This window comes from Toxotes jaculatrix, chromosome 7 (genome assembly GCF_017976425.1).
Source record: "Toxotes jaculatrix isolate fToxJac2 chromosome 7, fToxJac2.pri, whole genome shotgun sequence".
In the NCBI taxonomy this organism is placed as follows: Eukaryota; Metazoa; Chordata; class Actinopteri; family Toxotidae; genus Toxotes; species Toxotes jaculatrix.
In genome coordinates this window covers 3659368-3685022 of record NC_054400.1, presented here as the reverse complement: position 1 = coordinate 3685022, position 25655 = coordinate 3659368, and the positions used below count along the sequence as shown (strand labels likewise).

At 41.8% G+C, this 25655-nt stretch overlaps 1 protein-coding gene across 2 annotated transcripts in view; it reads left to right on the top strand.

Annotated features, from left to right (window-relative positions):
• Window positions 1-25655, top strand: part of adamts3 (ADAM metallopeptidase with thrombospondin type 1 motif, 3) — a 136404-nt gene that overhangs the window by 14379 nt on the left and 96370 nt on the right. For both annotated transcript variants that reach the window (XR_005894322.1, XM_041042857.1), the window contains exon 4: window positions 13046-13202. Coding sequence is in view for 1 of the 2 variants with exons in the window: in XM_041042857.1 (XP_040898791.1) it covers window positions 13046-13202 (157 nt within the window). In the remaining variant the exon portion in view is untranslated. The remainder of the gene's footprint in view (window positions 1-13045; window positions 13203-25655) is intronic.

Genomic DNA, 25655 nt, shown 5'->3' with positions numbered 1-25655 from the left:
AAGCTTAATCCAAACGTGATCTTGTATTTTGTGGTACTGTAACTCATTATTCAGAGTAAGCCGCCGTGCAGCTGCAAACACCGGACTGCACCGCAATAACTCAGCGGAGCGAGAGTTTGGAGATATGTGAGATGGTCGAGATTTGGAAACTGGCTGATAATTTGTTATACTTTTTGTTTTTACTTGTAGGAACGAATCTTCTATCTATGGTTGTGTTAGACGATTGCAGGCAGTGCTGCGGGGAGGGTTAGGGTTTGTCTCACAAGGTCGAGAAAGAGCGAACATGACAATTTACAGTTTATCACAATCACTGTTCATTTACGTAGTACACCTTTTAATATGGCTTTTTAGTACTGTGTTTCAGGCACTGAAGGCTTTCAGAAATAATGCCATTAATAGTCTTTATTTATCAACTAAGTTCACACAAAGTGCAGTAAGCAAAACTACAGGCCATTTGCTGTGACCACTCTTTGCTTTAAAACAGCACCAGTTCCCCTCAGTACACCTGTGCACAGTTGTTCAAGGTACTTAAAAAACTGTAGTTCGAAGCATCTTGGAGAAATTGCCCCAGTTGCTCTGTGGATTCAGTTTGTCTCAGCGTCTTCACTGTCTGCAAATCAGACACCATCCTGATGGTACTGCCTGATGAATAAGAATCTATCTAAAGTGGCCAAAACTTACTTACACAGTACTTACGTACAGCAGTGCGAGTGAGTGAATGAGCTAAAATAGCAGCCACCTGTTTTCATTTAACACTTAAACACTTTTTTAAAACCTTTTTAAAGGTAATTTTGTCTCTTTTTAAATGAAATGATGTAAGTGAACCAGCCCCCTCGAGAGCTGCTGTCACTTGAAAGCAGCATTTTAACTTGAGTAGTTTTTTTCATGCTGGGGGACGATGAGGAGCTGTGTAAAGCCCAGATTCACTGTAGCACTCCACTGTCTTCTTATAGTGTATTATACTAAATAGTATAGCATTCTGTAGAAAGACCTAGTGTAATTATGAGACTCATCTTTGTAGCGACAGATATTCTGTAGTAAAGTGTCCCTGATCTCAAATCTGTATCTGGGACAAATGATTGGGAAATGCCATTTCTCCTTATCGTCACTGCGCTGCCGACAGATTGTGATTTGAGCGTTCAAACAGAAATCTGTTTGGTTTAGCCACATAATCAGAACTGCATGCAGGTTTTTCCACTTCCCGTTGATTGCGGAACATGAGATCCGTGTCACACGTGAAGAGGGGGGCAGGGGACGCGATAAAATCTGACTTTGCACACTTTCAGCTGCTGTATGAAGTACGCCTACCTGCCATGAAGTACCAGTTTTTGTTTCGTCATGACAAACAAACTGTAAGCTGCCGGGAAATGCCTTAAAGCAACCATGAAATGCTGCTTTAGCCTCTCTCGTTTGTTTCCATGAAGCAGGACCGCTGGAACAAAAACCTCCTCTTACCCTGTGTTGCATGAAGGAGGATTATTTTTTTCGGCAGACCCTGGCAGATGGACCGCATGATCGACTGACAGATACAGACAGACAGAGGGAGGGAGAGCTGACCTGAGAGCAGCGCCGACTGGATGTCTGACTGTTGATATTAACCTTTACCACACCAGCGGCTCTGTAAAACTTGGCCACCTCTTAGAGTGTGTCATGTTGCATAATCTGCTCTGCCAGCCAAAAGGGTGAGGCACTGCTGTGTCTGTGGTGTGTGAGACTCGCAAGTGTAAACACACCACAGGCCTGATGGGTAACGCATCAGCTAAGAGTATCCTTTCAGAGCAAAAGCCTGCTCGTTGGAGGACATTTCAGCTGAAATGCTGTCCTAATCCTTCGCTGTCAGCGCAACACTTCCTCCTCAAACTCCTCCGGGCAAGACTCGCCCAAGGAAACGTTTACAGTGCTGAGATTCATGAGGAGTGACAAAATCAGTGGCCTAAACTTTTGGCCTCGGAGACATAAAAGAGCCTTCTGGACGTGCACAGCTCCTGACATATCTGGAGCTGCCATGGAGGGGGGAAAAAAAAAAAGCAAAGAAAATATCCTTTTTGATTAGAAAGTGAGCCAGTTCCTCTTTGCAGTGAACTGTAGTCGGGCACAAGAGTTTTATTCACTAATAGTTCTTAATGTTCCTTGTTGACTTAGCCAAGGCTTGTTGCAGAGGCTTGACCCCAGAGCTGTTTGGGTATATGGTTTGAGGTGCAGGAGGGGAGGCACACCAAGATATGCAAAGCCAAGCTATTTCTTCCAAGTTTTCTCCTCAGCAGCGGAGGGTTCAGTTCAGTGTGTGCTGCCGGGGTTCTTTTATTGATATTTATGTGTTTAAACATTTTTAATCATGACCTATATAAACTTAAGAGGAGCCCACATTTTCTGTTGTCGTTTCAGACGGACATTGAGAGCCATTCAACGGCATGAGGTTTTATTTTGAGTCGAGTGCGGACTCCTCGCCACCCCCTCAAAGCCGTCAGTAAATGTTTGCTCTGTTCGGTGAAGCAGCACAAAAAGGCAGACCCAAAATAAATTCTTATATTGTTTCTCAAAGTACAGCCTGTTTCACCTTTCTCTGCCCTACACTTTCAACAAAAACTCTCCTTTATCTCAATTCATTATCTGTAAACTCGCTAATATTCTTTTAAAAAACACTCTTTAGAAGGCGGTAAACACAACTTAATCACATCTGAGGCTGAAGTTAAAAACACAGAAATGAAAGAAAAATTGAACGTACTGAGGATCTGGATAAGGAGGATTTATTCTCATGTTAATTTTCCTTCTGAAAATAGTTTAGCAGATTTCTGTTTATCATTGTGAAGCATTCTCAAAAGTAGTCTCTACTTCTTCTCCAGGGGATCGAAGACTCTCAGTGCCCCCGTTGCAAATCATAAGAAATTAACTTGTGTATTTTTTTCCCTTAAAGTTCCTTAAAGGATGGGGATGAAAATGGCAGGTAATGATGACGAAGGTTTGCTCACATTTTTGAAAGCAAACACACCTTTGAACAACACAGAGGGTGAAAGGTGGCAGTGTCCTGGCTGAATCCAGACCTTTTTTCAACGTTGCAGTACCTCAACGTTTTTTTTTTCTTTTTTTTTTTTACGAAAGCACGTTCATACCGACCTCCTTAAGAAGTTTAGACTGAAAGAGACTGTTTTTGAAAAACTGGAGCCCTTCAGCTGAATCCCATATGTTTTTTTTGGCAGACGAGTGCTGTCTGCTTGGCCGGGGCTGATGTTGGGGATATTAAACTGATGGAACACAGGACTCTTGATCCCTTTTTTGAGGGTTGTGTTTAGGTACCAACTGGCTTAGGCTCTGTCAGACACCTGCCATTGTCTCCTCTGATACTGGATATCACCAAATACTCTATGATAAAAAAAGAAAAGAAAAGTGAAGTGCCACTGTAAACCCTTGAGAAAGCAGAGTTATTTTTCAGGATTTCAAATCTTGCGTAATATGAAAGTATGTTTCTTAAGTTAGTTTTCACTCTAATTATGGGATTGATGCCAGAAAATCATCCATGAGGCATTTAATCTTACCCACTTTCCCTCTCAGAGAGAGCTGGAGATGTGTTTCCCTGATGTTTTTTGCTTGTGAAAGAGATTCCAGGATGATAATTTTTTAGCAGTGTTGATGAGCGTGAAGGGATGTGTGATTACTGTACGTGCAGGTCTGTTCAGATAATCACATGCGTTACTTTGCCCCAAACATCAGCTCACCTGAAATTGACCTTGGTTATATTCACTGGAAAAACAGACTGTTTTGAGGTTGTGCTGAGTATTTTTTGTCCGTTCTTTTTGAAATCCAGCCTTAATGTGCAGTAAGTGTGTTTTTACAGGCTTGTAGCTCCATATGACCTTATCTTTGTGGGTTTAGTCGTGTTTAGGGCTACATCTCATGATTGTTTTTATCATCCAATTAATCAGTTATTCCAGTGGTTCCTTACCTTTTCAGTTTGTGAACTTTTAAAACAAAGCCATGTCTACTCAGGCCTGTAATTAGGCGCGCTTGTGGCTCAGCGGGCAGAGGGAGTCGTCCATGAATCTCAGGGTTGGTGGTTTGATTTCCAGCTCCTCGTGTCCACATGTCAGAGTGTCCTTGAGCACGACACTTAACCACAAATTGCTCCCAATCGTCAGTGCACGGTAGCTGTGCCATAATCGGTTTGTGGATGGATGAATCAGAGACAAATTGTGAGGAACTGTGTCTGTTAAAATAGAAAAGTGCTATGTAAGATCGGTCCATTTACCATTTTAGCTGCAAACTTTAGTCGCCGGTTGTATGCACTTATATCTGCAGATTTTTCCTGGTTTTTTTGTTTGAATAATTTTTAGAGCCTTGAAAAGATAAAATTATCCAGTACATGATAAGAGAGCGACATGTTAAGAGAGCGTTGCCTAACGGAGCGACAGCAGACTCTGAAGCCACGTTCTAGGTTCTGGCAGCTGCTGGCCGCGTCTGCGTGAGGGCCGTTGATGTTGTCGCAATAACAGAAGTGTTCATCATTGAGGGAAGAACATGCTGTTGCCAGGTCCCGCAGCCCCATCTCAGTGATGAAGAGGCAGCCAGACACGTTTAGTCTACAGAATATTAAAAATCCAGTTCCTCTAATCATGTAGTCATTAAAGTGCTGGGAAAGAGTGGAAAAAAAAGCTCATCGCATTTTGCTGTTGCCCAAGGAAACATTTGTGAATTTCTTGTTTTGACCAACCAACTGTAAAAAAACAGTGACTGTGAATCAAATTTGAAATCAGAGAGAAATATAGTAAATCTGCATACTTCAAAAGCTGAAATCAGCAAACAGTTGGCATGTTTGCAGGGTAAATGACTTGAACAAATCGTAAAAATTTATACTGGCATGGTGAGGTGTTACTTTTGCATCAGGTGGTTTTATTACAGCTCTGTGCCAAGAAGCTGTCTCCCAGCTCTCTGTTGTAAAAATGTCCATCACAGGCCACTGTAGGCTCTGCCAGAGGCCAGATCATAGCGGTCAATTGGCAATTAACCAGCGATCAGTCCCGGTACTGTGGTTTAGGAGTCTCATATCGTCCTTAACGTGTTTCTGTAGTGAGTCAGTGCGAGGTGATGATGAAGGCTTTTATCTTAGTGAACCAACTGAACTGCATCCATTGATTAAACAACAGAAGAGACACGACAGAGAAGACGACACAGAGCTGCAGTTTGTAGTCCTTGTTGTCAGGAGCTCACCCACTCGATCAGTCCAGAGAACTGAGTTAACAAATGAACCCTCACAGTGCATTAAAATGCCCTGACTACTGATATGAGGATAAAATTTTGGACTTTTAACCCAAGGACGGAGTCATTATTGCCGTTTTAAGCTTTTGACTTTGCTTCATCAGGAGCAGGCAAAGGGGTTTGGAAATGGTGGCTAATAAATAGCGGCCGTTCCAGCTTACTGCTCATTTTCATCGGTGAGGCTGATGATATCACAGCCCTAAACTGCCTGGAATGACACAGCAACGTGCGGATCCCAGATTTATAAACTGAAGCCTAATTGAAGCTAATCGACCAGCAGCTGGTGCTTTGACTCTCTGGTGTCATTTCCAAAGCCCTTCTTGTGCTCATGTGTCGACTCGTGAGAGCAGAAGTTATTGGCCAGCGGATCAGGATCGTCCTGCCCTGTGTTAGCCAGTCTGGGTGGGCGCCTGTTGTTGGCAGCTCACTCATTTGTGCTGCCAGGTGATCTTGGAGCGCTGTTAGCTTCCTCAGCCAGTGGACTGAGACCTGCTGTTGGACGTCTGCCTTTGTAATGTTGACTGGTTCCTGTTCTCGGAGGTTGCTGTGGTCTGCGCTGAGGTCCATCAGCCTCTTGGCATTGGTGTTGTGCGATGTCTCTTTCTCTCATATGTCCTTCCAGTGTTGCTCAGTCTCAGCTCTGGGTGGAAATGAACATAGTTTTAGTAGAAAGGGAGGAGGATTTTCTTTTTCATGTTCTGTTTCATGGTCTGTGCGTACCCGTAGTGACAGTGGGGGGTTTGCTTGATTTGTCACTTCCTGTGAGCCACGGAGGCTTTTTTGCTGCGAGGCGACCGTGCTAACCGCTGGCCTCAAACAGTCACGCTGCAGACTTCTGTTATTGACAGATAATTACATTATACTACTCCAGGTAAAATAACCACTCAATTATTCATCCAGCAGTCGTACAAATTACTTTTCCTTATAAGGAGGTTTCTGTGTGAGTAACTCCACAGTCCTCTTTAATTTCCTCTTTGAATTATTTATTATTTTGGCTGTAACAGAGATAAAGACATATAAGGACTGCTACCCTTGATGTATGATTTAAAAGCTTTTAATTGCACTGACCAATTAAATATTCTTTAGTGGCTGTAAATTAAATATCACATTTCTGACAATACATTTCTAATTGACTGTCAGTATTGTGGTAAATCCTGTCTTGAAATCCTGTTGTGGTGTGTACACACAATCATTTCAGCCTGATTACATTAAAAAAAAAAAAAAAAAATGTGGAAACATCCTTCTCGCAAATATCTAAAGTGACCTCAGAATGAACTCCCCGCCGACACGCCGTATTGTTTCACGTCTTTTTTTTTGTTCAGAGACATTCCTGTGTTTCCTCCTAAAGGCCACACTGGCCCAAGACAAGTTCTATGGTTCAAAAATAACCGTACCATGGAGGTAAGGTCACAGTGACAGCTCTGATCCATGCACTGCTGGAGACGAGATGTAGCAAAATAAGGGCTCTAATGAAATTTTCTGAAAATGTGTGCTCGGTATTATTCGTCCCCTGAGGTCTCAATTTCTGTTTAGAGTGGCAGTTCACAAAGAGCACCACAGGAATGGTATGAGGTCACCTGAGTTTCATGAGTGGTGTTTTTTTTCTGATTATTGTTTGTTGTATGTTGAGAGCAGCACGGAAGGGACCGCGTCTGTAATTTCGTTATAGGATCTTGTGTCGAATCATATTTAAATTGAATCTTGAATTCAATGCGCTTCAGTCATAGAGTTTTCACGTGAGGACTGCTGAGCTAAGAATATCCCACGTAATATTTCTACACCAAAAAAAAACACAACATAAGCATGTAGTGTGTAACAGTACATGCATGAATCTGTGTGTGTATCGTACTCATTTTAATAGGGGTGTTTGGACTCAGTGTTGTGTTTCCACCTAAAATCCTTCCAAATATATGAAGCTAGGTTTTTGCTTATTCTCCAAAATGAGTAACTCATCTGTAATATAGCGCGGGAAATTCTTTTGCATATGTTACACTGAAGACTGAACAGATTTTAGCTCCACTCCAGGGATGATCTCCTACCTGTCCACTCACATTATGCATTGCAATGATTGCTCTGACATTTAGCAGCAGAGGATGAATCCTAATACCTTGTTGGATCCCCTCACTTTTCCTTTATAGTGTTACCGTTAGGTCAGACTTCCTGCTTGTATCCATCTAAACTCCGCAGGAGGCATCATTAGTGGTGGTTTGTTGCTGTAGGCACCATTGAGACAACGAAATATGGTCTATGCGGGAAATTGTGTGGGGTATTTTTCCACTGCTTTCTGACATTTTATAGATAAAACGATTTATTGTGTAATCAGGGAAAGAATTGGCAAATCAATAAATCGCTGAAACAAATCCATGTTTTCACTGAACGCTGCCGTCTGTCGGGACACTGTCTTCATGTTCAGTGTTTTCTCTGTAAGAGCATGACACACTCAGGCGTCATGTTAGGATGTGTGTAATTGTTCCCTCCTCTCATGTGCTGTGCGAGGGAGCGTGAGAAGAGATAGCATTACTGTGGTGTAGGTTTTCTAATACCTCCAGTCTCAACACTGGTGAGGCCACAATCAACATGCTGTGATTTCAATTTACATTTCCTGCATGCGTGGCGAGTTTCCAGCTCCTCCTGGGCTGGAAGAAGATAAAAAAGTTGCAGTAAGGTGAAATTAGCTTCTGAGCCTTTCCCCTCAGTGTTAATCAGGAACAACAAGGGGGAGAGTAATGCCTTTTCATGAAATGTCTCCACTGTAAGGGCAGATGAAAAATTCATTTAAGGACAGCTGTGTCCAATAGCTTATGTCTCCATTCATTGAAATTGGTGAGAGCTCAGCTCTTCCTTTGCTCGACACACATTTCTGAAAGGCCTCGCACCAAACTTTGGTTTACATACCAAAGTAGAAATTTAATGAACTGCTCTCTGCTTTATACTCCAGGGTTTTTTTTTTGTTGTTGTAGTTGTTGTTGAAGACAAGCTCATAAAAAAAGGTTTAAAAACTATGAAAACAACCAGTATTGGCTGTATTGATCAGAACTCTGCTGTGCCGGTCGACTTTTTATCCCCAAAAGTTGTTTGAAAAACTTGACAGTTTCCAAAAAAAAAAAAAAAAAAATTCAGCGGCAGTGTAGACAGTGTTGTTTGTTGTCTCACACACAGAAAGATCTTCGATATCGTCTGAACAGTCTCCAGTTGTGCGTCATTGTGTGGAGCCGGCTTTGATTGCGATTAAAGTGTGTCAGCTCTTAGTCTCATTACGTACACTCAAGCATGACGTTGGTTTTTAAAGTTGGACCTGGACCCCTCGCGCTGTTCGCCTCTGCCACATCTTAACAAGAAGGTGGCATTTTCAGCTGCTCAGACAGCTCATAAGATGGTCAGAATTACACCGGCACTCGACGCAGCCACAACTTTTGTCCAATTATCCCTCAGTGTCTTTATTTTCACAGCCTCAGAATCCCACCTTGACCCGAACAGGCGCTTTAATAGGACCGCACCCTAATTTATGATGTGTTAGAGGGAAGAGATTCAGATTTCCTCTTTTGTTGTCCCTCATTTTATTCTGAATAACTAATCCCAAACTGAAGCACGACCTGTTGAAGTTTTACACCTTAAGGTTTTCACTGGCATCTGGGCCCATTAACTTCTGAGCCAGCTCTGCTTTCCTTCTTTCTTGACTCTGGCATTCGTGGAATTAGTGAATGGGAGCAAGGTTTGTGGAATTCATTTGAGTTTAACTCAAAATAGTGTGTGCCTGAGGCTCGGCCGCTGTCAGCATGTCAGTCTTAAGGTGAATTTGTTTAGCTGCAAGCTGTGGAGTCAGTGAAGGTGGGAGATGAGCTCAGAGCGAATAAAAAAACGTAGAGTGCCAGGGATAATTCAGGCTGGATGATCTCCTGATCTTGTCTCTTCATGCTAGCTCAAGAGAGGAATTGATAATTGGTAACATCGCAAGGAAAACTGTAACACAGCCTGACAATATATGCTGACATACAGAATATTTATAATCTGTGTCTGCGAGCGATGCCTGCAGGTGTAAGATAAATGCACAGAATAAGCCGAGGAGGAAATCCCTGCTGCAAATATTTTTAAGTTAACAAGGCAACAACAAGAACAATTTGAAAATGTTCCTTCACATGAACTTTTTAAACATTAAACCTGGTTTAAATTGTCTGTTACGCACTTGTATCACCTGACTAAGAGTATCATGGCAGCTATGCAGCATTTTTAAAAAAAATACAAATTAGTCTGATGTAATTCTCGATGCGTCTTTGACGAGGAAGATGTGTCGAAAACCACCTTATCTCTCCTGTTCTGTATTCTCCCCCTGCATCTCGCCCATTCATGATTTCATTTGAATATGAACAGAATGTCCTGCTGTAAATGATCCTTTGGATTCAGATTTTCTTTCATTATGTGTCTGTATCCTCTCTGCTGTGAGTTTCCTGGCAACATGCTACATATGTTCAAGGCTTTGTCGTGATTCTGTTGCACAAGCAACTCGTGGTTTGTCACAAAAAGCCCGTTCTGTAAGTCTGTCACTGGATCCACGGTCTATTTTCTATGTTGTCGTTGGATTTGCATTTGTATGTTACGTGGAGATGTTCAGGGATTTTCAGTAACTGTGGATGAGCGGTTTTCATTTTCAGTCAAACGTGTCTCAGCTTAAAGATCCACACACTCTAGATAGTGAAAACAGAGTACCCTTGATAATCTGCATAGATTTTTTGCAGAAAATTGTCGTCATTTGTTTTTGGCTCAAACTGTCCTACTGTCATTTCTTCTTTTTTGTTGTTTCAGTATCAAAAATTGGAGGCAGTAGTAGAATTTACATTTTGCATTCAAATGCACCTTCCCACACAAACCTCTGATTTTACTTTGCTAAATTAGGAAGAGACAAACTATAAAATGTTGACCTTAAGGACATCCTGTGGGGTTTTGCAGCAGTGTTTTGATGACTGGGACCTTGTTTTTTTATTTTTTTTATTTTTTTTTTTGTGATCTTGTAATGGACTAGAACACACATGAGAATACACATGTACATGAATGAGCATGCGGGTGACCTGAAACACATTCCTCCCCGCTGTAGAAGCAGGTAATGCAGGTGTGTAGTGGATGTGAGCCATAAAACAGGATAAATAAAAAAGACGAACCAGTGAAACACATTGTAGAGTCACCAAATGTGCTTTGAAAGAGTTTTATGAGGAAGGAAGCACATTCAACATGTTTGTTGGGCCCCAAGGCCTCACAATATGTTTTTGTGAGAGACTCTGAGTTTGTTTGCAAGGAAACTCAACAAGGTGCGATTAGACAGTTGTATCCAGAGCTCCAGGGTGTGTTAGCAATTCATTTTTATCATGTTAATATTAAAGCAGAGGTTTCAGTCAGTCATAAGTAAATTAAGTACATGTTCACATTATTTTAGTCCCCAGGCAGAAAGAGGTAGATGAATTTTCAACATATTTATCTCATTTTAGGGTTGTGGCTCCTCATGTCAACATCCATGATGAGAAATTATGCCAAATGCCAGGTTGCAGTGCCACTGGCAACTTCAATAATCCAGTTTTCATGTGACGCATGTCAGTCTCATAACCTTGTTAGAATACATTGGCAAGAAGTAAACCTGGTTGTGTTGCCAGAAGAAATCTGTCCCTCTTAAACTGCAACAAATCAGACTATCACAGGATTGTGGCGACATAAGGATCTCAGAAAGGGGCAGAAGGCAGTACACATTTTTGGGATGATCATGTATTTCCCCTCTGCCGCAGAGGTAAGAGGTCACCTGGATGCTGGGCCTTTTAATTTCAGCTCAGTGGAATATGTGCTGCACACCTCGGGACACGAATACTCTGTTAATGTGTTTAATAATGGCAGCAGAGAGACTCAGTTGCACGGTATTGAAGTTACATGATAGCTTGAATAAGAGTTTAAACTGGAGTTCGGCCAGCAGCGCGTGTAAATAGGAAGGCGGGGGCGGAGGGGGCGTTCAGTTGATCGGGGACTGTTGGAGTTGGAAATGAGTTCAGTGTGCGTGTTGGTTGCAAAGCACCATATGTGCACAGTCCAACAGAGTGTTAGTGAAGAGGCCAGAGCGAGGTAAGGACTGTGAGGTGCAGCAGTGGAGCTGGACCGTCCGACCGAAAGCTGGAGCAAATTCCTCTGCAGCTCTGTGAGAGGTGGCTCTGTCTGCGCACAGGTGCACACTGACAGCATTTTGTGTGCCAAGGCAACTTGCTCCCTAACGGATGAATGTGATTGTTAAACTTTAAATCATCAGTTTTCCTCTTGTGTCTCTGGATGCTGCTGGTGTTTGCAGCGGCAAAGGGACAAGTGTTCTGAGCGCTGTGCAGCCCAGACGAGCAGATAATACATATTCGCATTTAAGTCCTTGACGAAACGAAACATCACGCGGGGCTGAAGCTTTATTAGCATTCTGAAGGGCACAGTTGTAATATTTGCACAGTAATTACAGAAAACGCCTATAGATGGTTTAGCGGAGTGGAATTCCATCAGCCATATGGCGTGTTTAGATGCAGCGTTTCCCTGGCGTTCATGCGTGCGACACCTGCTTTAGCACAGCATTTACTGTTCTTTCAGTTTGTTTGTTCGTTATTGTGTTTGCCGGACAGTGTGAACCTTTATATCCACCTTAAACTGCAGGCATGACTGGCCTCATATTGCAGGAAATCTGAGGGCGGCAGGTAGCCATCACAAAGCAATTTTGAACCAATGTGTCACTAATGATACAGAGCTTTCTGATCACCACCTGCAGCTGTTGGATAACCGGCTGATAATTGCAAACAGAAACAAAGCTGCAAATGCATAAGGGAGAGTTCACAGCAATTAGAGAAAACGCCTGTAGGTGGTTCGGCAAAGTGAAGTCCCTTCGACCATGTGGTGCGTTTTGATGCAGCCTTATCCGGCCTTCACGCATGTGACGCCCGCTTTAGCGCATCATTTGGATTTGATGAGTTGTTCTTTCAGTTTGTTTGTACATCATTGTGTTAGCCGGACAGTGCGAACCTTTATATCCAGCCTAAACTACGGGCATGACTGGCTTCATATTGCAGGAAATCTGAGGGTGGCAGGTAGCCATCACAGAACAATTTTGTACCAATGTGTCACTAATGTCGTGGAGCTTTCCGATCACCGCCTGCAGCTGCTGGATAACCAGCTGATAACTGCAAATAAAGCCACAGGAAAAGAATAAGAACAACGTGTAGCAATGTCACATGGAAAGACCCAAATACATTTAAAGCAGGAAATCAGCACAAACACGTTTTCTCTAGAATAAATTACTAAATATTACATTCGTCCATCACATCTGTCTTTGTCTTGTCTCATATTTTATGCATCTGTTTGTTAGTGGGACGTTGTTTGGTTGGGCATTATGGTGTTTTCTGCCTGTCTGTGTGCAGATTAATGAAATGGATTTTCAACTGAAGTTCCCCCATTAAGAAGATGCCTCATTGGATTTTCAAGGACCGTTGCTGCATAAATTTACATATTGATGAAGAAAAACAGATCTTTTTGAAAACACAGCTTAATGCAACAATTAACTTGATTTGTGACGTAATCATCATAATTGTTGGTGTTTAATAGATGATGGGTGGTTATGGCAGGGCATTTCTCTGCAGTGTGAGAGCATTAATGCTTTCCGGGTATTTGAGGGACGAGTTTCCAGAATTATCCGTTCGCACTCTTTCCTCTCGGTGCAGAAACGGGTTCACTTGCTGTGTGAGGGACACGGTTCTACTCACTCACCGACCTGGTGTTGTGTTGCGTTGTGTTGCAGGCTGGGATGATCCGCACCGACTCAGATGAGTACTTCATCGAGCCGCTGGAGAGAGGCACTCAGGAGCTGGAGGACCAGGGAAGGGTCCACGTGGTTTACCGGAGATCGGCTCTGCTGCAGGCCCCTTCAGACATATCTGTGGACTACCAGCTGCAAGGTAGGTCCCGCTACCACAGGGGCAACTGCTACTGGGACAGGCAGTGAGCTATGCTGGACAGTTACCTGCCCTCAAGCTTTAAGGTCACAATTGTAAATGGGAAAAACGTAGAGTGGAGAAAGGACAAAAAAAAACTTGAACTTGACATAAAACCATCACAAACTCAGAGCTCGTTAGTTATCACATACAGTTTAACCTCCAAATGTCTTTGTCAGTAGCTGACGAAGGTTCAACTGTACATGAACAAAAGGAGTGTAACTACCCGTAAGGTCTGCACATGGTATAACAACACCAAGTATCACGCTCATAGGAAATAAAAACATCCGAGTGGATTGTCTCTCAAGCCAGACAAGTTCCTGTTGCATCTACAACTACCCACCACAAATATGTGATGCAGCCCAGCATGTGGGTGTAGCTTGGAGATTTTTATCATTATTTTCAAGAAGGCGGAGGCATTAGTATTATCTACTACATCCACAGCTCCTTTTACTACAACTGTTAGTGCTACTACAAGTACAGTGAGCATGGAAGTTCATTCGTATGTGTGACAAAAAATTCTGAGCTCTAACATCCACTTAGTGGCCTTCCTTCTGAGCTTTCAGTCACATCACTATTGCTATTACTACTACTATTATTATTATTCTGATTATTAATGCTAAAAGCTGTCAGTGCTTGCTGCCAGTACCCAGTTTGGGCTCTATTTATACCAAACAAATGTCACTGTCACTGTAATGTGTCACATCCACTGTGAAGGAAAGATTATGAATCATGTGAGTCACTGTGTGTACAGGAACAACAAATATTGCAGTGTCCACACATCGCTATTTACATTTTATCAGTCAGTGAAAGGAGAAGATGGAAACGGATGTATATTAACACACAGTGCTTTATACCTTCAGTGTCGATGTAATAGAAAACATTTCAACAATATAAAAGATGTGTTGGGTTTTTTTTCCTCGAGTAAGTAAAATAATACACAGGAAACCATCCACTGAGATCCGCCGTCTGATCGTTCGGCTGGGTTTGGCCGTGGTGTAAACAGAGCTGAAAAACTGGTTTTTAGCCAGACAGGCTGTGTCATCATGCAAATGCATAATGTGCTTGTGTATGGCGTCTTAATGAATGCACAGCAGTGTGATGCTTGTATTAATATCTGAACTATCTGACAGACTCAGTAAGGGTTGCATTTCCTTTAAAAAAAACAAAAATCATCTGCCAGTAGAGACATTGGGTCTGACTGCGGTTACGAAAACCATTTTCTCTGACTTCAGACTTACTAAACTTAAAGACAAGTCGACCCAAAGAAAGAGCAAAGTGTGCTCAGGCAATCAGCTGCTCAATTTCTAATTCCAAAACTGCATTTCAGATTCTATTTTTTCCTGATTGTAGGCTGACACACAAGCCATGAAAACTGAGATATGAATATTTATTTGCCTGGCAGTTCTGAACAATCCCAAAGAGATTCTTTGGTCAGTTCTGGCAAAATGTTATTTATTTAATACAATAAGGAGCGTCTGAATTTGTGAATAGAGATGGAAACAAAAAAAAGATTGTTTTTGGCTTCTGAATGTCTCAAAATAACTCTGAGGAGCAGCTGTCAGTGCTCGTATGTATGGAATATGTATGAAGTGTTGGATAAATAAATAAAAAAGACATTAAAAAATAAATAATCATATGATTGAACTGTTTAAAAAAACATAAATTAAATATACAATTTATGTAATGTTAATAACAGAATATTATTGGATTTCACTTTTTTTCTTCTGTCATCTTCAGGACAAGTGTTATTTCTGCTGCGGTTGCGATACAGTACATAAATTAGTCGAGTTTTAATATTTTAACTTAATTTAGACTTGAAAATAAATATGAAAACATTTTTCACAAATTACTCATATGATTATTTTTTAACGTCTTTTTTCATTTATTGAATATTGAACACCGTGGGGTTCCATGCATATGAAGTATTCATTTGTTGACACACTTCTCAGCTATAAGTTTATCACCCTTATTTAAATCCGAATTGGCCTCTCCATTGGCTGTTAATCATCATCTCACTGGGGATGCGAGAAGTGCTCCGCTTTTAATCAACAGGAGATCACAGGAGCTCAGCGGGGAGGAAAAAGCAAAATCGTGGTTCACACATGCAGCAAGCGACAATCTTCTGCTCTGACAATTCTTTTGTGTTGTAAATTATTAACGGAGAAAAAAACAAGATTTCTTTAATGCTGCATTGATTGCAGCGATCACCATCAGCCAGGTACAATGTAAAGGAGCTTTCCGTCCCCTTAAGTAACCGGCAGGAGATCAGCCATTTAGTCTGAAATGAAATTGGAACGTATGGTGACTTCTACCCAGGAGGAGGGAAACAAAACATACAGCGTGTGTTTTGTCCTCACGTTTCATTTTATCCCGTCAGTCCCTTTAGAGAAAGCCGGACTCCCCGCTGTGACATCTTTTCTTCTATCATGTCTTTTAAATGAACCATCCCAGAACAGCTTGGTGTGGTAAACATGGTCTGTACAGTTATAAACAACATACTCATGTACTGATGTGGCAGATAAAGAGAAACTACAGTCCCCGTTTCAACAGCTGAAACACAAAACGCTGTCAGGGGAGCATCTACCTTCCGCTTCCAGCTGATCTGTGTTCTGCTGCTGTAAATAATTTCTACTGAACGCCTCACGTGTGTTACATGGTTAGCACTGGTCAGGGTTTTCATGGCAGTGGCACCTCTAAAGAGTTTTGACTTTGGATTAAAATTCAGAAGAACATTGACTGTAAACCTAAAAACATTAGGAGAACAATTTAAGTCTTTGGTGAATTCAACAATTGATTTGCACCTCTGGGTGGCTTCTTCTACAGCACATAGCAATGACTGATGACAGTTGCAGTTCTAAGCTTATAATGTTGTTAGATAAGATGTGAAATTACTAATAGTGACTGCAAATCTCTGTAGTGAAGTGTAGTGGAGCCAGAGCTGTCAGGAGAACAAATGAACAATATGTTTAATTTGAATAAGATTCTTTGCTGAACACACATTCATTCATTCATTCATTCATTTATTCATTTATTTATTTATTTATTTATTTATCTACCTGTTGTACAGATCAGGTTTTCAGTATTTAACATAAATACAGATCAGCATCACGTGACTAGGAAAAAAAAAAAAAAAAAAAAAAGCATTTAAAATTTCAAAAACAAGATTGTATGAGATATTACATTAAACAATATAACAAGTAAAAAAACAACATAGGGAGAAAAATGAAGGGTTAACATCGATCCTGGCAGGTGCTGGGGAAGATTATTTGCACTGTACAGCAGAACCATCATCGCTGTTTGATTCTTGGCCGTGCTCCCTCCTTGTGATATTTCGGCGTTGATTGGATTTCATACCTTGAACCAACCGGGCCTCTGTCATGTCCTGAGTCTGGAGGATTGTAAGATTGATTTTCCAGCCTCAGTCTGGGTGATGGCAGCTGATGAGTAATTCCTCCCTTCTCCTAACAACCACTGCTGCGATGCCTCTGAGCAAGGCACATTCTGAGTCTGAGGAGCTGCTCAGTGGGAAAAATTACCCACGCAAGTGTCCTCAGCTGCTCCCAGGTGTGTTATTTTGTGAGCTTTCAGGGGTATGATCCCAAAGCTTCATTTCATGGAACAGTTTTCCATGACTTCTGTTAATCTCTAAAGGCCGACGACTCTCTGTGGATCCACATGTAATGATTTTCATGCCATTTCGTGTTTTTCACTTTAAAGAACTGAACATTTCAGTGACTTTTACATCTGAAATGGTCAGATAAACGTATTTGTATAGACGTGACCTTTAATATTGATCACACGGTAGACAAGACTGCACCGTGTATGTTCATCATACTGGGAGCTGATGGATGCAGCCTTTGATGTTTTTACATGTGTTTAATGTCAGTGATATTTTATAGTTTTTGTGAACTTGCATCATGAGCCACAGCGCTGGCTTTCCTGCAGACAGCGATAGATAAGTCAACATCCCCTGTGAAAGGGCTCCGCAGGAACAGAGAGGATGAGGAGAGGCTTAGGAAGTGAAGCTGCTGTTTACAATCCTCCTGATCTCAGTAGTGTGTGCACTTAAGGCGCCGTGTTTGTTTCGGCACCTCTTGTTTCCTGTTACGGCCCGAGAGTCGGGTTGTGAGCAGCTGGGGTGCGTGAAAACAAACGGCAGTCGGCTTCCCCGGTGACGAGGAGCAACAAAGATTTTCAGAACTTTACACAAACAGAAACTGCTTTTCAGAAACTTTTTTTTAAACGTTGACTACTTGTGCCGTGAAAGAAAGTAGATGGCCAAAAGAATGTGGACATCTGAACAAAATGTCATTGATGAGAAAACATTCCAAGGTCAAGAGTCTCTTATTGGCTTCCTCTGGGGTTTTTCACTATAACCGACGGCTTCTTCAGGGAATGACGTCTTGCTCAGGTGTAAATATGCAGGTATGTTATAGATGTGGTGAGACTGCAGTCCCTGTCGTTCAAGGACCGTCTTAAGCAGATGCGCATGACTTCTTTAATTTTTTCTTCTTTGAAATGTTGAGCTTGGTTCACGTTTTTAGCCGGATGGCCTTGTGTTGGCGGCTCCTCTCAAATGAAAGAGCTGCATTTTTTTTTTATGCTGGGCTGAAGTTGGTCTGAATGCACCCTTAGTCTCTTACCCAGGGTCCTTGCCATTTCACAGATGTAGTGTTCGCCACAGCTGTTGAAAGTGATGTGAAGTCTTCCTTTCTTGACGGGTCCAGTGAAAAAGCTAGTATCTAGAATGAATGTCCATGCTTAGGACGCACGTGATGTTTGACCAGATTTTGGAAACTTTCTGCGAGGTATTCAGCCACAGGAGCGTTAGTGAGGTCCAATCCTGATGTTTGGCGATAAGGCCATGTTTAGACATACAGCAGCACTGTGTGAAAAACACAAACCCACCATTATCATGTTGAAACAGGAAAGGGCCTTCCCCAGACTGTTGCCGCTGCACTGGTGCAGCAGGCGTGCCAGCGCGGAGGGGCCAGCTAAAATACACGAAGGGTCATCCAGCAAAAAGTTGAACCTGCCTCAGTTTTGGCTGCAACACGGATGGTTTCTTTTTACGGTTTACCTGGCGCTCATAAAGGTGATGGAATAAGTGTAACTTAAAGGTACTTGTTTTTCCAATTTGTCCATACCTCACAACAATCGACAGGGAAATATTAACACTTTACATACAAAAGAAATGATGAGGTGATAATGGTTTTCCCAAAAGTGTGGAAACCATTTCTTGATGGACCTGGCTTTGTGCACGGGGCATTGTCAGGATGAAACAGGAAAGGGACAATAAGGCTACAGAACTGGTAAAGGACGTCCACATACTTTCGGTCATATATGATTAGAGTTGACTTTCCCTTTTGGCTGACGGTGAGTGAGCATTCTCTCCTTTTGTTAAGGTCACTTGGACTGTGGGAATTGTGCCTGTTGCGGCCTCACCTATAACAAAAGATTATCCTGCTGTTTATGGAACAAGAATCTGAATAAATAATTCTCAGCCTCTTTGCTTAATTTCTCAGTTTTGACAATTCGCTTGGTAGAAACGGGATTCTGCTGACACTCCTGCAAGTTAAACAGCCACGAGCATTTTCTGTTTTCCTATAAAACAAATTTCTGTGATACGAGATGCCAAAGAAAGCAAACAAAAGCCGGGGGATTACACATGGAAAGGTGCTAATAATCATCCAGAACATTGTTTCTTTATAGAGCTCCACTGGATCAACAGTGCGATTCATGGAAGAGATTTTTATCTGAAAAGGACTCTTACAGAATAAAACGGGAATGTTTCATAGTTAAACCTGCTCACTAAGGACTCAGTCATGTTTCTTTGTGATTTTTAAGTAGTTGAAAAGCATCAGAGTTCCATCAAAAGGGACTCGCTAGATGATTCTCAGGCAAGATCTGAAGTTTTATGGCATGATATAAGTTTATCCTCAAAGTCTCACTGAATCTTAAAAATATGTGAAGCATGTGTGTGTGATAGGAAGAAATGGAAAAATCTACAACTCCATGACAACAAGAAAAACTTAATCTGTTCATGAAGATCATGTTCCATGATCAAAAGCTCCAGAACGTCTACTGAGTGGACCTTGTGGTGAGATTGAACCTTGAAGCTAAGAGTTTTGCACGTCAGTTGCGAAATGAACTCACATCAGAGCCTTTTTGTGAATAATGACTCAGTAATCACACCGATCGGGCCTCAGTCCGAATCTATCCTGACAAAAGTAAGCTTCGCTGTGAGCAAAGTCGTTTTCTGGAGCAAAAATGACTCAGGTACAAACGAATGGAAAATGTAAATGGGACTGATTGTGTTGACGATAAACCAATACGCCTGCCTGGTCAGTGTTGTCACTGCTCCCTCTTTTCTCCTCCCTGGTGGATGAGAAGAGGTGCAAGATGTTCAAACTTAAAAAGTTTTCTCTCTTCACAAATGCCTTCAGTATTTAATTGATTATTAAAATAATTGCATATTGATTATCTGTTGACAGACTATTTGATTTATTGACAGTTTCAGTGTCAGCCATAATGATATATTGAGGTTCAAAATGCTACCTGTCGCACCATTATTACCAATATTATCACACACACGTAAACAATCACACAGTGGCATGTAGTCCCCCCCCCCCTCCCCTTCCCCTCACACACACACAGACACACACAGCCAATCATGTTGACACTCGAGTGTGTGTGATCCTGGAGAAATGAGAATTACAGTGAGAGCAAATGTCTGGACTCCTCAGTGCTCCCCTGAGATCTGATCTCCTGTTATCTGGCCCGATGCCCAGGTGAGGGATTCACCCTCTGCGGCACTTGGATATTAGGTTTTATTTTCACATGGTAGTGAAAATAGAGTGAGAAGCTAGTGAAAGGCCTCATGTCTGAGGGCGTATCGATAACTTTCACAAGCCGGTGAAGCTTTGGGAAAATAAGCTGTGCTATGAGAGAGGCAGTGAAAGAAAAAAAGATAGAGAAAGAGATCCTTACGGTAAAGGAAAACTCTGATTTATATTTGTCACACAGATGTGTTAAGCAGAGTGGGGTCTGGCTGAGTGTGGAGGAATTTGGTGAGCTGGCAGGAATGAAAAACATTCAAGGGAAGAAGAGACAAAAAAGCAAAAGAGAATAGTCTGTAGTGTATAATCCTCCCAGAATTTGCCTGAAAATGTGATCTAGCGGTGGAGAGGAGTGAGGAAACTCAAGACTCGGGCGATAGAAGACAAGTTGGAGTAAGTCGTGTTAACTGCTGCCAAGCTGCTTACTTCTGTAATTATTAAGCTAATCACTATTACAGCAGACAACTCACAAGTGCAGCTGAAGCGCAGACAAATCTCAGCACCGTTTAGAGCAGATTAAATGCAAAACCTTCCCATTTTCCCGTTGGACCTGACACATCCTGGCACAGTCCGGAGGCAGGTTAGAAAATGTATACTCAAAACATTTCACTGGCCTGTTGCAGCTGTTAGGAAACTGATTTTCAGGTCGGGTCAGGTAATTATATATTGTACTTAGGTTCCTCTTGAATTGTGGTTAATCTGGGCAGAGGGAAATGAATAACTAAAGCTGCTCGGTGAACGTGTGCCATGCAAAGTAGGGCGCCGCTAAACACGAGCATGTGTGCTCAGCAAACCTCGCCTGGATGAAAAGGTTTGTGCAAGGTGCCTGTGTGCTCGGCTCCCTCTCTTCATGCTTTTGTGCGGAGGCTGAACATAACACTGCCTGCCCCCCCCCCCCATTACTGCGAATGCAGATACTGTAGTCTGTTGTGAGAGGATCAGCAGAGTCATTTCTCCTCACGATTCCTTTGATTTCCAGACGAAAAGGAGGCCTGCGTCAGACTGGTGATGTCAGTGAAAGATGAATGCTGTTTGACCATCTGTTTCCAGGTGAAGCAGACAGAGGCTGTTCTTCGTTCTTTCTGAGAAGGGTTTTATGTCTGCCAAGAGCTGGTGCCAGAGAGAGAGCTGGAACAGTTTGCCACTGGGCAGCTGTTCCAAGAGATGGTACCCTGTGATAGTGAATACTGTGAGAAGTCACAAGGCAGAGAATGACTGCGTGGTTTTTACCAGCCAAGTGGGTAAATGAACTTGTGAGGGTCAGCAGTTTTATTCCTGAGACCAAGGGGCACAGTGTGCAGAGAGAATAACAGTCACTTCTCTCTTTAAAGCGTTGGAGCAAGGCGTGTCACCTCCAGCTGCTTTAGTGGGGCTGCTGAGTGCTCATTAGGTGAGGTGGTTTCAGGTGGCTCGTTGTGTTAATTAGAGCCTAACGCCACTTTCGTAACATCAGCATCAAACTCTCATTCCCAGAAAAGTAAACAAACATGGCCGCCTCATGTGAACCAGAGTCTTAAGTCCAAGGTGATAGATTGTTAATTTAATGATATAGTGTGATATTGGCTAATGGGCAGTATTGCCAGTGTGGTCGTACACAACCGGCTCTATCATCACACAGCGACCATTCAGCATTAGATGACCACCATTGTTCGTTAAGTGTTAAAAGCACACTTACTTATTGTTAGTGGTCAGTAGAGGCAGCAGTTGTGGCAGCAAACGTTTGTTAGCAAAGTAATATCACTGTAGATATAGGCTTAATATTTGTAGCTAATGTTTGTGATGATTTTCTTATTTTGTCAGTGTTTATCAACAGCTACAACTAAGACTCAGTATCAGTGGCGGTTACCATTCTGATGTTTGTAGAACATTTATCATCTTTTGCTTTGTTTTTCAGTACATGTACTGTATACACCATCCTGAGTGAAGAGCAGATGCACAACAAGACTAGAAGCAGCCATCTCATTCTTCATCACAGCTACCTTGCTTTCAGCTCATGTTTCCCCATGTTTGATATCATCGGTGTAAAAACCGAAGATGAACCACCGCAGGCTGAACACATAAAAGCTGTGTATGAGGTGATGCTGAGATCGAACAAAGGCTATTTTGTCTTCATTTCACGACTGGTGGTTTGGTTTCTGCTCAAAGCTCAATTCTGCAAGAAAAAAAAAAAGAGCTTGTGAAGTAATTCACTGCTGTGTCTGCTTCCCTGAGCTTTTTTTTTTTTTTTTTAATGAAAAGCTTGTGTTCTGACGTCCTGTGATAACAGCAAATGAATCCTCTGAAGAAGCTAATGGCTTTCCTTATTTCACACTCAGCCGTGTTGTAATTCCTCGCACAGGTACCTGCTCTGAGAAACATTAAAAAACATCACTCTGCACCCCCCCCCCCCCCCCCCCCAAACACTCATAAATAGGTATATCACCATCTGATGTCTATTGTCAGGACGTGAGGCGTGTGTTTTAAATTACAGTTTGTGGATGTGAGAAGTGTGTGAAGTGTTAGGGAAAGCAATTTACTTTTAGTCATTCAAAAGCATTAGAGGTTATCGGGTGTTTGGCTGGTGTTGTTAGTGAGGATGGTTCCTCTAATGTGTTGTAAACAGAGGTAATTTTAACGATTTAGTGCTCGGTAACCCTACCCCGCCCAGAAGTAAGTATATGTGTGTGTGTGTGTGTGTGTGTGTGTGTGTGTGTGTGTGTGTGTGTGTGTGTTTGAGATGCCTAAAAACAACTGACCACAACTGACTGCAAATTTTCAAGGCTCAAAATCAATGCAGCGTAAATTCAGAGATAAAAAAAATGAGCTGAATACAACAGCAGGCACCCCTCCCTCCCTCCCTCTTCATTGCCTTTAGCAGAGTAAACAAGTCTTTAAAGAAGCTGATCATGCGTCGACTGATATTATCATATTTCTACCCGTCCCTGTTTGCATGATGAACCAGCAGATTGGGAGGATATTTTCCACATTGCCTCACGTCTTCAGAAGTATGAACCCTCAATATGTCTGATGAGTTCTTTCCATTTGAAACCTGGTGATAATTAGCTGCTCAAGCCCAAGCCAAGGATCTGGAAGCAGGATGGAAAAGACCTTGGGAGCATTGAGCAATATTTTGAATCGAAAAACGTTCGGTTGTGTTCTTTCTCCCGGCTCGCTGTGAATCATCCAGTTACTTTCAAAAAGTCACATGGCAGCTGGAAGGGGCTCATGAGCATCTCTTTCTTTTTTCCATCCAGCCTGCCTGCTAGGGAGAGCCAAATACTTAAAATTCTTGTTGCTTGTTGTGTGCTTGTCATCCACTGTGTCCTTTTACAGCGGGATACTGATCCAGAAAAAGAAAGGAGACAGAACTGCATCTGGGACAAAAATAAATAAATAAATAAAATTTGTGTGTTTAGTATTCCTGAGTCTTGCAACACTTCAGCTTTCGTTTGCCTGACTCAGATGTCTGAGCATTGTGTAAGAATCAGAGAGCTGCAGTAACTCTGCCTGTGTGCCTGTGTGGAAATCACACCATGCATATCAAAGAATTAGCCCAGCACTCATCTTGTAATTAAGAGTTGTTGCAAACGCTGCTCTCTTGGCTGTGTGGGATGAGTGGCGGGGTTTGTACTTCCCTCGTATATTTTCAGCTCAGCTTTAACACCTTGCTTTAATGATTTTCCCTGCCCAGGTTTGAATGTTTGCTTTTCTCAAAATATTTTTTATAATTCATACACATACACAGTAACCCTTGAGATATATTAGTGTCAGACTGGGTTAATCTATCCTGTGTATGATAATGGGGTTGTTTAGAAAAATGAGTAATTTACTAGAGATATAATTTATTGTTGTTGTTTACGTTGTGATCACCAGGTTGAGATTCAAGTAACTGGAACAGTACATTAATATGTAATCTTGATCTCTGTTGGGTCTGTAATTGTTTTTAGTTTGACAAAATAATCTAGAAAAGAAAAAGCACTAGAAAAGCTACAAACCTCTGCCAGTGCTCCATATTTCCATATATTTCATTCAAATATTCAAGTAAAGTGGTTCATGAGAGAAAGAATGGCAAAATGGTTCAGATCTTTTGGTGTGTTTACGGGTCCTTAGCAACCGTACTGGATCTGCACATGGATCTGTATCCACACCAAAAATCAAGTCATAGTTCTTTGGTCCGTGACCTAACGCTCCTCAAAATTTTATTACATTTTGTTTGGTAGCTTTTCAGATTTCCTGGAGGTAAAAACAGGCTCCATTCACATCTCAGCGTTTCAGTATTTTATCAGTTGTGTTGGGCAGGGAGAGAGTGGAAACAGTTTGTCACTTGACCTTTCAACGATGACATTGGGTTGTTTGTTCTTTGAGAGAAAAAGGAAAAAAAAAAAAAAAAAACGGATGCAGGTCACCAAAATATATTGAACTCCATGAAAGGAAATACAGTGAGCATTTCTTCCAGAAAGGCAGTTCGCACCCCACCATGAATGAAGCCTAGGTTTTGCTGCATGTTGTAACTGACCGACCCCAACAAGGCCTACCGTTGTCTGCTTCAGGGCTCTCTCTCTCTCTCCCAAAACTCACACACAAACACACTCCACACAAGTCTGATATTCTGTTACTCAACATCTACAACACAACAACAGATAAGCAACAGAGAAACACTTAGAATTTGTGTGAATGTAAACAGGTTTTAAACTTAAAGAAATAGTGCGACATTTTAAATTTCTTACTAAAAGGAGGGGTTGAGAAGATTGATACCTCTCACAAACTTGAATCAGGATGTGGTGTGAATGGCTTAGCTTTAAGATGGCCTAAAATCGTGCCATAATGTCACTTTATTTTGGCCTTTATCTTAGATTGATTACAAGGTCACTAAATTGAAGAGCAGAGAGTGACCAGCACTGCCGGGTGATGAGCAAATATCAGCTGCGATCAGGATCCAGATGAGATTTTAATCAGATCAATCATTCAGGGACTGTTTTTCAATATTGTCACATTAATCACCTGTCATTGCCTGGTAATGGGTTTGAATATGCAGCAGTTAATCCATAATCACATTAATGCGATACATTGATCTGACATACTAACATCACTCAAGTGTTACTCATTGCCTTGAGATGGAGACACACTGTACACCTACGCCGGAGTAACTGTCGACCTGAGAGACCACTGACCCGTAATCGTTGCCCTGTTCAGAGTGAAGGTGAACATAAAATACCAAGTCAGTGGCACTGAAAGGGTTTCGGCATGCTTGATTTTAAGACGTATTTCATCTGTGTTGTGTTTAAATACTAATGCCAGCCTTTATATATGGTATACAAATTGGTTAACAGATTGTATATAATGTTTTTTAATTTACATTTATGTTTCTATCAGTATGTTGTGACAAGGTGCAGCGCTCTCACACACACAACCTCTGTGACAGCCTTTTCTACAAACATTTCTATCTTACATGGCAATGTTTATTTATTTATTTATATATATTTTTTTTTTAGGTGAAGCAGCCAAGACTTAGAAATCATTAGTAATGCTTTAATATAAGGCCCAGTGGGAGCAGGAGAGTTGGCTTCAATTTTATGCCTAAAACTCCCCATGAGCC